Genomic DNA, 11,684 nt, shown 5'->3' with positions numbered 1-11,684 from the left:
AATTTGTTTTCCTATAAAATGCTTATGCATAGGAATTATGTTAGATTTAGATGTGATTTTCATATGCTACATGATGCTCTCTTCGTGTTTCAATTGCTATCTTTTATGTGAGCATCATTGAATTTATCAATGCCTAGCTAGGGGCATTAAACAATAGCGCTTGTTGGGAGGCAACCCAGTTTTATTTTTGTTCTTTGCTTTTGCTCCTGTTTAGTAATAAATAATTCATCATGCTACTGTTATGATTGTGTTTTTTGTGTTTAATTTAGTGTTTGTGCGAAGTAGAACCTTTAGGATCTTCTTGGATGATAGTTGTTTGATCTTGCTGAAAAAGACAGAAACTTTGTGCTCACGAAATAATTTTCATAAATCACAGAAAAGAGCTTTTACCCTGATTCTTTTTGAAGAAGATTACTATCCTAATTTGGTAGAAGTTTTGGAGTTCCAGAAGTGTTCGAACGTTACAGATTGCTACAGACTGTTCTATTTTTGACAGATTCTATCTATGAGTAGTATCGGGGGGTATGAACCATAGACAAGTTGAAATACAATAGGTTTAACACCAATATAAGTAAAGAATGAGTTCATTACATTACCTTAAAGTGGTGGTTTATTTTCTTACACTAACGGAGCTCACGAGTTTTCTGTTGAGTTTTCAAGTTTTTGGGTAAAGATTTGATAGATTTTGGAATAAGGAGTGGCAAGAGCCTACGCTTGGGGATGCCCAAGGCACCCCAAGGTAAAATTCAAGAACAACCAAAATCATAAGCTTGGGGATGCCCCGGAAGGCATCCCCTCTTTCAACTTCATCTATCGGTAACTTTACTTGAGGCTATATTTTTATTCACGACATGATATGTGTTTTGCTTAGAGCGTCTTGTATGATTTGAGTCCTTTCTTTTTAGTTTATCACAATCATCCTTGCTGTACACACCTTTTTGGGAGGGACATGCATGAATCAGAATTTTTTAGAATACTCTATGTGCTTCACGTATATCTTTTGAGATAGATAATTTTGCTCTAGTGCTTCACTTATATCTTTTTAGAGCATGATGGTGGTTTTATTTTATAGAAATTATTGATCTCTCATGCTTCACTTATATTATTTTGAGAGTCTTTTAGAGCAGCATGGTAATTTGCTTTGGCTATAAAATTAGTTCTAATATGATGGGCATGCAAGATGGGTATTCTAAAATAAAACACATATCATGTGGTGAATAAAAATATAGCCTCAAGTAAAGTTACCGATGGAAGTAGACGAAAGAGGGGATGCCTTCCGGGGCATCCCCAAGCTTAGGATCTTGGTTATCCTTGAATATTATCTTGGGGGTGCCATGGGCATCCCCAAGCTTAGGCTCTTGCCACTCCTTATTCCATATTCCATCGAATCTTTACCCAAAACTTGAAAACTTCACAACACAAAACTTAACAGAAAATCTCGTGAGCTCCGTTGGCGAAAGAAAACAAAACACCACTTCAAGGTACTGTAATTAACTCATTCTTTATTTATATTGGTGTTAAACCTACTGTATTCCAACTTCTTTATGGTTTATAAACTATTTTACTAGCTATAGATTCATCAAAATAAGCAAGCAACACAATGAAAACAGAATCTGTCAAAAACAGAACAGTCTGTAGTAATCTGTATCAAACGTATACTTATGGAACTCCAAAAATTCTAAAATAAATTATTGTACATGAGGAATTTGTCTAGTAATCATCTGCAAAAATAATCAACTAAATATCACTCTCCAGTAAAAAGTTGAAGCTAATCTCGTGAGCGCTAAACGCCACCAAAGAAGATCAGGGTCGACGACGGGACCCGAGGTCGGGTTCCTCACCAAGCGGCGCGCCCCTCCAGGTAGCACCTCCCAGTGCCAGCCCGGCGGAGCCCAATCCCGGACATGGGTCCCCTGAAGCATGACGTCGTCGCGAACGGGTCGACGGCGAGGATGCGGGCCGGGCATATCATCGAGAACAAATACTATATGCCCGCAAAAAGTAACATTTTTTAAATGATTGGATTGTGATAACTAAAATTCTAAATTTTATGCAAATTCTAACAATTTGGCATTAATCTAATTCATCTAACTAAAACTAATTCCAAAATTTTATGATTATATAACTAACATTTCCATAACAATTCTAATATTTATATAACTAAAAAACAGAAAAATTGCTAACATTTCTATAAATATTTCTATAACTAAAAAACAGAAAACATTTATAACATTTCTATAAAACTAACATTTCTAATATTTATATAACTAAAAAAAGAATAATTTCTAACATTTCTATAACTAAAAAATAGAAAAATTTATAACAAACAAACTAATGTGTGTAGTGTGTGTGTGTGTGTGTGTAGTGTGTGTGTGTGTGTGTGTGTAGTACTATGTGTGTGTGTGTGGACATTGGTGGCCGTGGCGAGCTCACCGGCGACGAAGGGGCGACGGGACGGGGCGGCGACGACGGGGCGACGGGACGGGGTGGCGACGACGGGGCGGGGCGGCCGGGGCGACGGGACGGGGCGGCGACGACGGAGCGGGGCGGGGCGCGGCGACGGGGACGACGGGGACGACGGGGACGGCCGGGGCGGTGACGTCGACGGGGGCGGTGACGAGGGGCGGGGATGGCCGGGGTCGGCGACGAGGGCGGGACGGCGGGTCGGCGACCAGGGGCGGGGGCGGCGACAATCGGGGCAGGGCTGCACGACGAAGGGAGGAAGAACAGAGAGGGAAACTGAATTTTTTTTCAAGTGTTGTATATATAGGATGGACCTTTAGTACCGGTTGGAGCCACCAACCGGTACTAAAGGTCTGTTTTGGCCAGGCCAAGCGGCGGGAAGCGCACCCCCTTTAGTACCGGGTGGTGGCTCCAACTGGTACTAAAGGCCCCCGCTTTAGTACCGGTTTGTGCCACCACCCGGTACTAAAGGTGGTGCGCTGGCGCAGTGCGGTGCGGCAAGTTTAGTCCCACCTCGCTAGTCGAAGGGCTACCGCACTGGTTTATAAGCCCCAGTGCGGTAGCTCTCTCAAGCTCCTCTCCTAAGCAGGCCTACTGGACCTACCAATTCATTGCTGCCATGTGGGCCTACTGGGCCTTTGCGGGCCTACATCCTGGCCCAACAAAAGGTTGAGTTTTTAGTCATATGCAGGCCGCTTTGGCCTAGTAGGCGGGCTTTTTTTATTTTCTTAATTTTTTTTGCTTTTTTAATTGTTTTATTTATTTTTGAGTTGTTTTTTGCTGTATTTAGAGTTTCTTTGTGAATATTTTTGCTTTAGGTACAAAAATTTACAAACTTTGATCTGTTAGTGCCGGTAGTTTTCAAATTTGAATAGTTTAAATTTTGAATTATTTGAAATTTGTGTGAATCACTAGTTTGTGAATAACTTAACTTTGGAAAAAGATTTTTCAGTGATTCTTTTTTTATGTTTAATATTAGTGTGTTTTATCATTATATTCAATTTGTTAATGCTTAGGTTATTTAAAAAATGAAATGCCTTTGTAACATTTCAGTTTTCGTCGGAAACCCTGATACTTCGAAAAAGATTGTCCATTTTGTACACGAAGTGTATCCAGTTTTTGCCGTAACCCTCTCTACCTTTTTGCACATGCTATTTGTATGAAATTATGATACCATGCCAACTTTCAACCTTTTCTGAGTTCATTTCAAATGCTTTTCAATTTCAGGGTCATTTAGCTGGAAAAAAAATCAATAAATGAATGAAAAAGAATTTGTTTGCACATAAAATTTCTTCGCGTTTCAAATGCCAAAACACATAATTAACTACCCTAAATATTACAGACATTCCCTCCTGGGTGTGAAACACAGAAAAAAGTGATGATAGTGAAGCCGATCACATCCCAGATATTTGGGTGTGAAACTTTTTCTTCTCGTGTGTCCCTTTGCGCCGTAGCCAGGAAAAATCTTCATCATTTAACTGGATGCTCGGGTCAATATTCACTATGAATGGAGCAATTTCATCAAACTTTTCATAATCTTCTGACATGTCTGTCTTGTCATCCACTCCCACGTGTTTATTTTTCCTGAAAGAACTATGTGGCGCTTTGGCTCGTCGTATGATCCATTCGCTTCCTTATCTTTTCTTTTTCTCGGCCTGGTAGACATGTCTTTCACATAAAAAACCTACGCCACATCATTTGCTAGGATGAATGGTTCGTCTACATACGCAAGATTGTTGAGATCCACTGTTGTCATTCCGTACCGCGGGTCTTCCGTTACCCCGCGTCGTGTCATATTGTCCCATTTGCACCGAAACAAAGGGACCTTCAAATCACCTGATCCATAGTTAAGTTCCCATATGTCCTCTATGTAACCATAATATGTTTCCTTTCCTGTGTTGGTTGTTGCATCAAAGAGGACACCACTGTTTTGGTTGGTGCTCTTCTTATCTTGGGCGATCGTGTAAAATATATTCCCATTTATCTGGTACCCTTTAAAAGTCATTATATTCGAAGATGGTAACTGGGACAGCGAGTACAGGTCATTATGAATATCGCCATCATTCAGGGCACGTTTCTGCAACCAACCGGCGAAAGTCCTCGTTTGTTCCCATGTAATCCAGTCGTCAGACTTCTCCGGGGGTGTTTGGACTGTAGAAAATTCTTGTGTTCCTCCATATACGGAGCCACCAAGGCGGAATTCTGTAGAACTGTGTAGTGTGCTTCAGTGAGAGAATGCCCGTCCATACATATTATTTGATGTCCTCCTAACGTGCCTTTTCCTTCCAGTCTGCCCTTATGCCGCGATTCAAGAACACCAATCGGCTTAAGGTCAGGAATAAAGTCAATACAAAACTCAATGACCTCCTCATTTTCATGGCCCTTCGAGATGCTTCCTTCTGGCCTAGAACGGTTATGAACATATTTCTTCAAGACTCCCATGAACCTTTCAAAGGGGAACATATTGTGTAGAAATACAGGACCCAAAATGTTAATCTCTTCGCAAAGGTGAACTAGGACGTGCGTCATGATGTTGAAGAAGGATGGTGGGAACACCAACTCGAAACTGACAAGACATTGCACCAAATCATTCTGTAACCTTGGTATGATTTCTGGATAGATTACCTTCTGAGAGATTGCATTGAAGAATGCACATAGCTTCACAATGGCCAATCGAACGTTTTCCGGTAGAAGCCCCCTCAATGCAACCGGAAGGAGTTGCGTCATAATCACGTGGTAGTCATGAAACTTTAGGTTCTGGAACTTTTTCTCTGCCATATTTATTATTCCCTTTATATTCAACGAGAAGCCAGACGGTACCTTCATGCTGAGCAGGCATTCGAAGAAGATTTCCTTCTCTTCTTTGGTAAGAGCGTAGCTGGCCTGACCCTGATGTATGTCGTCTTTTCCGTGCATACGTTGCTGGTCCTCCCGTGTCTCTGGTGTATCTTTTGTCTTCCCATACACGCCCAAAAAGCCAAGCAGGGTCACGCAAAGATTCTTCGTCACGTGCATCACATCGATTGCGGAGCGGACCTCTAGTTTTTCCAATATGGCAGGTCCCAAAATATAGATTTCTTCTTCCACATGGGTGCGCGTCCGTCAGCGTCCTTTGGAACAGGTTGTCCGCCAAGACCCTTTCCAAAGATTACCTTCAAATCCTTGACCATATCATGTACATCAGCACCAGTACGGTGGCGAGGCTTCGCCCGGTGATCCGCCTCACCTTTGAAATGTCTGCCTTTCTTTCTTATGGGATGTCTGCTTGGAAGAAATCGACGATGTCCCAGGTACACATTCTTCTTACAACTATTCAAATATATACTATCGGTATCATACAAGCAGTGCGTGCATCCGCGGTATACCTTGTTTGTCTGTCCTGAAAGGTTACTGAGAGCAGGCCAATCATTGATGGTCACGAACAACAACGCCTTTAGGTCAAATTCTTTCCCCATGTGCTCATCCCACGCACGTACACCTGTTCCATTCCACAGTTGTAAGAGTTCTTCAACTAATGGCCTTAGGTACACATCAATGTCGTTGTCGGGTTGCTTAGGGCCTTGGATGAGCACTGGCATCATAATGAACTTCCGCTTCATGCACAACCAAGGAGGAGGGTTATACAAACATAGAGTCACAGGCCACGTGCTATGGTTGCTGCTCTGCTCCCCAAAAGGATTAATGCCATCTGCGCTTAGACCAAACCATGCGTTCCTTGGGTCACCTGCAAACTCCTCCCAGTACTTTCTCTCGATTTTTCTCCACTGCGAACCGTCAGCGGATGCTCTTAACTTTCCCTCTTTCTTACAGTCTTCTGCGTGCCACCGCATCGCCTTCACATGCTCTTTGTTTTGGAACAAACGTTTCAACCATGGTATTATAGGAGCATACTACATCACCTTGGCAGGAATCTTCTTCCTGGGGCGATCACCCTCGACATCACCAGGGTCATCGCGACTGATCTTATAACGCAATGCACCGCATACCGGGTAAGCATTCAAATCCTCGTACTCACCGCGGTAGAGGATGCAGTCATTAGGGCATGCATGTATCTTTTGCACCTCTAACCCTAGAGGGCAGACAGCCTTCTTTGCTTCATACGTACTCTCGGGCAATTCGTTGTTCTTTGGAAGCATATTCTTTATCATTACCAGCAACTTTCTGAATCCCTTGTCAGATACACCATTCTCTGCCTTCTATTACAGCAATTCAAGTGTGGTGCCCAACTTTTTTTTCTCAGCTTCGCAATTTGGGTACAACAATTTCTTGTGATCCTCTAACATGCGCTGCAACTTCGTCCTCTCCAGATCACTTGCGCAGTTTCTTTTTGCATCGGCAATGGCCCGACCTAGATCATCAGCGGGCTCATCTGATGCCTTTTCTTCAGCTTCTTTCTGCATTGCCGTCTCAGCTTCTTCCCCCATTGTTGTATCATCGTATTCAGGGAACCCATGGCCAGGATAGCCGTCGTCGTCCTCTTCTTCTTCATTGTCTTCCACCATAACCCCTATTTCTCCGTGCTTGGTCCAAACATTATAGTGGGGCATGAAACCGGACTCAAATAGGTGGACGTGAATGGTTCTTGGCGTAGAGTAACTGTGACCATTCTTACAGCCAGCACATGGACAAGGCATAAAACCATCCGCCCGCTTGTTTGCCTCAGCGACAAGCAAAAAAGTATGCATGCCATTAATGAACTCGGGAGAGCATCTGTCATCATACATCCATTGTTGGCTCATCTTCATTACACAACACCAAATAGCCCAAATTAATACAAGTTCATACATAAAGTTCATACATAAAATTCATATACAACACTTAATTAAATGTAACATACAAATAACTCTCTAGCTAAAGAATTTAAATGCAACAACAAATGTGATGAAGATCGCAATTAAGGTAACAATTGATCCAACAACATAATGATACCAAGCCACACTATCAATGACATATTTTCTAATCTTTCTAATCTTCAACCTCATTTTCTCCATCTTGATCTTGTGATCATCGACGACATCGGCAACATGCAACTCCAATTCCATCTTCTCCCCCTCAATTCTCTTCAATTTTTCTTTCAAATACTCGTTTTCTCTTTCAACTAAATTTAACCTCTCGACAATAGGGTCGGTTGGAATTTCCGGTTCACATACCTCCTAGATAAAAATATCTATGTCAACTTGATGGGCATAATTTTTCATAAACACGAAATGCAACAACTAGTTTTAAAAGAGAATATACCACATCTGAATCATAACAAGGACGAGGGCCGATGGGGACGGATATCAAAACCATGGCACTATGTATAACAAACAACGTACGTGTAAGATAATTAATTATACGAGTAACTATATATCCAAATCACATAAACATCAATTTGGTAATATAAAACATTTATGAACAAGAGCCTCACCAGAAGGTGGTGCCGGTGACGGGACGGTGCGGGCGATCGACGATGGTTACGACGGAGATTTAGAAGGCACTAAGTAAACCACACCAACATATGCAAACTAAGTGTTATTTTTGTGCTCAAATTGCATAGAAATCAAATACTAGCAAATATAATTATTTCTCCAAAATTAATCACTATACAAAGCATTGCAAGAGCTAATCTAGCAATGAAAGTTGAAAGGACAAAGTTGCTAAACTTTGTGATCATTTGAATGGATGGGGGCCTTCAAATCTTGACAAATTTTGGGCAAAATTTGTGAGGAGCTCGAGGAGAGAGGGGGAAGAACAGAGGAAGTGAGAGGAAAGGGGAAGAACAGAGTGGCTCGGGGGGGACGAAGGGTTTATGTACGTCGACCTTTAATACCGGTTCGTGCCACGAACCGGTACTAAAGGTGCTGGATGGGACTTAGACTGAGAACACCCTGCCACCATCCTCTTTAGTACCGGTTCGTGGCACCAACCGGTACTATAAGTTCGCCATGAACCGATACTAATGAGAACGGCCGGCTAGCCATTGGAACCGGCACTAATGGACACATTAGTGCTGGCTCAAAACCCAACCGGCACTAATATGTCTCATATTAGGTCATTTTTCTACTAGTGCGAGTCGCGTTCGTAATTATCAAACATGTCGGATGTTGTAGTGTCGATCTCTATAAGGACCGAGTCCCCGTGGGCTGCGATGATCTGTGAGCGGATCTGGGCGCCGTCATGGGCTGCGATGATCTGTGAGCGGATCTGGGCGCCGTCAGGCAGGCCGGGGCTGTCAACGCGCAGGCGTGACACTGCCGGCGGCGCCGCGAAGTCGAAGGAGACGCGGACGTGACGACCTCCGGAGGACAGAGCTTCCGCCACGGTCTCGACGTCGGGATGATCCCGACGGCGGGATCCTTGCTGGCGCTGAGTGACGAGTGCTGCTCTGGCGTCGGGATCCTCGCAGAGCATGGCGTCGGAGTCGTCCCAGCACATGTTGCTGTCGAGCAACACCCAGCGAGGTCTCCCCGGCGAAGGATCGCCGGACGATGTTTGTTGGTGATCCGTTCGGGCTTCCATCGATCGCGCGGATTTGCGGGAGATCGATCAATCGGCTGCGAGAGAAGCGCACGCGGACGCCTTGCTGGAGATCAATTGGCTGCGACAAAAGCGCACGCGGAGAGTTTTATCTGCAAATAGCTGAGCAAACCGACTTTTACTCTTCTTTTTTTTAGAAACCAAACCGACTTTTACTCCTTTTTAGATACAAAATTCTGACTTTTACTTTGGCTATATGGGTCTCCCCATGGGTCCAGGCAGAATTTTTTTGAGACAAAAATCTGACTTCCTTTTTTTCGTCGCTTTGTGCAATGAAATGTCATACAATCGCACACAGCTGACAGAGCAAGCGACTAAACGGGCCAGCCCAAGAACACTACAAGCACTGGAGCGAGCCGAATGTGGGCTGCTGCAATCACTCCTCCCTCACCAGAGCTGGGCCAAACTTGTTCTAGTAGACAGTCGGGGTCGTCGTGCTAAGGCTCCATAAAACCAGCGCATCAGAACAGCAACCATCGCCGATGAAGAGAAGTATAGATCGAAAGGATCCAACATGTATACATATTTTAAATAGCGCGCTACAAAATATAGCGAGGCCCTTCTTCAAATGCTACACAAGTTATAGCGCGCTAATAGCATGCTATATTTCAAAATAGCGTTTGCAAAAAAAATCAAAATATCTAGAAATAAAGTATTTAAGCAACTAAATTTTTCATATGAGCAAGCAATATATGCATCTGATAAAAGGAGTGAGAAAGCTAGTGGGAGAATCTGATAAAAGGAGTGAGAAAGCTAGCGGTCGTGGGTTGGTTTTGGCCTGTTGGGCCTGTTGGGCTGTGCTTATTTCAGTTTTGCATGGTCTGCACGTTATAACGTTACAATGTTACAACGTTATAGCGTGTGTAGCGCGCTAATTACGTGATTAGCGCCGTAGCGTCTGATTTTGTCAAAACGTAACGTCTCCTCTCCAAATATGCTATAACCGCATTATAACGGCGAAATAACGTGCTATTTACACATGAATGAAGACGAGCAAAGGTTGGATCGAAGCAGACCCACCAAATACCAACACCGACCGAATCCCGTGAGATCCGCCAGAGACACATCTCCACACGCCCTCCAACAACGCTAGATGCATCATTGTAACGGGGGCTAGACAAGGAGAACCTTATTCCATTTTTAGGGAACCGCCAGCGTCTCGCCTTTCTAAGCACGACACAAACCCTAAACAAACTCACAAAAACACCTAAATGAACTCACAAAAACCCTAAACGAACCTTATTCCATCTTCTGGGAAACAAGGGCACTACGCATGGCACCGATGCATGCACCTCAACAAGTTCCTGTACCAGCACGTCCACTCATGGCACCACCGCGTCATCGTGCCCTGCGCCTTGGGCGTGCAATACAACCACCCTGTGGAGGGCCTCCTCCTCGACACCGTCAGCAGCGTGGTCACCTTCCTCGCCCCCGGTATGTCGCCCCACGTCTCCATCTTCTTCTTGACACTCTGCACCGTCAAGGGCATCGACGACCACTACGGGCTGTGGTTGCCGGGGAACGTGTTCCACCTCTGCTTCTGGAACAACACGGCGTACCACGACGCCCACCATCTATCGCGCGCCGGCAGATACAACTTCTGGCAGCCCTTCTTTGTGACGTGGGACAAGGTGTTTGGGAAGCACATGCCCTATGTGGTCGAGCACAGGCCCCAAGGAGGGCTCCATGTGCGTCCCATGGAAGCCCTTAACTATGTATATATTGTTTTTCAGATTTGACTGTATGTCACCAAAGTATTTATCCTTCACTCATGCAACCAGGATGCTACTATACATCACAAATTGATACCCCAAAAAACTTCATAGAGGAGCTTTTCTTGTTAGTGGTGGTTTGTAATATCTATCATTCGAGCATCTGAGCATTTTCTTAATGAAAATGGCATGCTTGAAGGCCCGGCAGAGAAAAGAAATGCCACATTTCAATCACAATAAGCTGCACTAAAAGTAGAGTGAAATGCGCCACTTATCCACCAACTCAAAATGATTGCACACTTTAGGCCATCAACTCAAAAAGTAGTCAGATTTAGTCCACAAACTCGTTTATTTGATCAAATAAGGCCAAAATCGATTAGACATGAAAAAACTGACCACATGGCTGCCACGTCAGCATTCCTTGGACCGTTGTGTAACTAACTATTTTTTACATGGCCCTTTTTGCAAACTGGTCGGTTTTTCTAGCAACCTATATCTTAACTAATGGCGTATAAATAAATAAATAAATAAATCTTTACCTACTATTAAAGGAAATAGGTATTCTTGATTTGGTTTAGTCCTTTTCATTGATTTCGTTTGGTTTGAGCGCACGCTAATGTCTTTCGTACGATTCGCTCTACACAAGATAAGCCATCTGGGCCAAGTGCCTGTACGTTGATGGGCCTTCTATGGGCTTTTGTAGAGACCGCGAAAAATAATTGGGTCAAAATAAATCAACATTGTGGGAATTGAACAAATAACCTCCTGTCTGGCTCTTCAATGTAACAACCAACGAGCTATGCATCTTTCATGTTTCCTAAATCCACCTCACTCTTTTGCAATGATTCCCACCAGTAAATATATGAGCCGCCCAGGAATCAACCAACAGACATGTTTAGGGCGAGCTAATTAATCAAATGAGCTAATTAAAGGAAGGATAATGGGCTTAAATAGAATATTTAGACGAATGTGGCTAATTAAAGAAATAAC

At 43.5% G+C, this 11,684-nt stretch overlaps 1 protein-coding gene across 1 annotated transcript; it reads left to right on the top strand.

Annotated features, from left to right (window-relative positions):
* The first annotated feature begins 8,854 nt into the window (after positions 1-8,854).
* On the top strand, positions 8,855-10,721 carry LOC123084208 (sphinganine C4-monooxygenase 1-like). Its single transcript, XM_044505931.1, has 2 exons — positions 8,855-8,906; positions 10,246-10,721. Exons 1-2 carry the CDS (start codon positions 8,855-8,857, stop codon positions 10,719-10,721), a joined length of 528 nt encoding a protein of 175 aa, XP_044361866.1.
* The last annotated feature ends 963 nt before the right edge of the window (positions 10,722-11,684 follow it).

Source organism: Triticum aestivum, chromosome 4A, assembly GCF_018294505.1.
Source record: "Triticum aestivum cultivar Chinese Spring chromosome 4A, IWGSC CS RefSeq v2.1, whole genome shotgun sequence".
NCBI classification, from domain to species: domain Eukaryota; kingdom Viridiplantae; phylum Streptophyta; class Magnoliopsida; order Poales; family Poaceae; genus Triticum; species Triticum aestivum.
This window is presented reverse-complemented; position numbering and strand designations above follow the sequence as displayed.

What these genes read in the sequence shown, in the direction of transcription:
- LOC123084208 (XM_044505931.1), top strand. Translation starts at nt 8,855, where the DNA reads ATGGCGTCGGAGTCGTCCCAGCACATGTTGCTGTCGAGCAACACCCAG. An exon ending in GTCGAGCAACACCCAGCGAG is followed by an intron (nt 8,907 to 10,245) that starts GTCTCCCCGGCG and finishes CTGGGAAACAAG; the next exon opens with GGCACTACGCATGGCACCGA.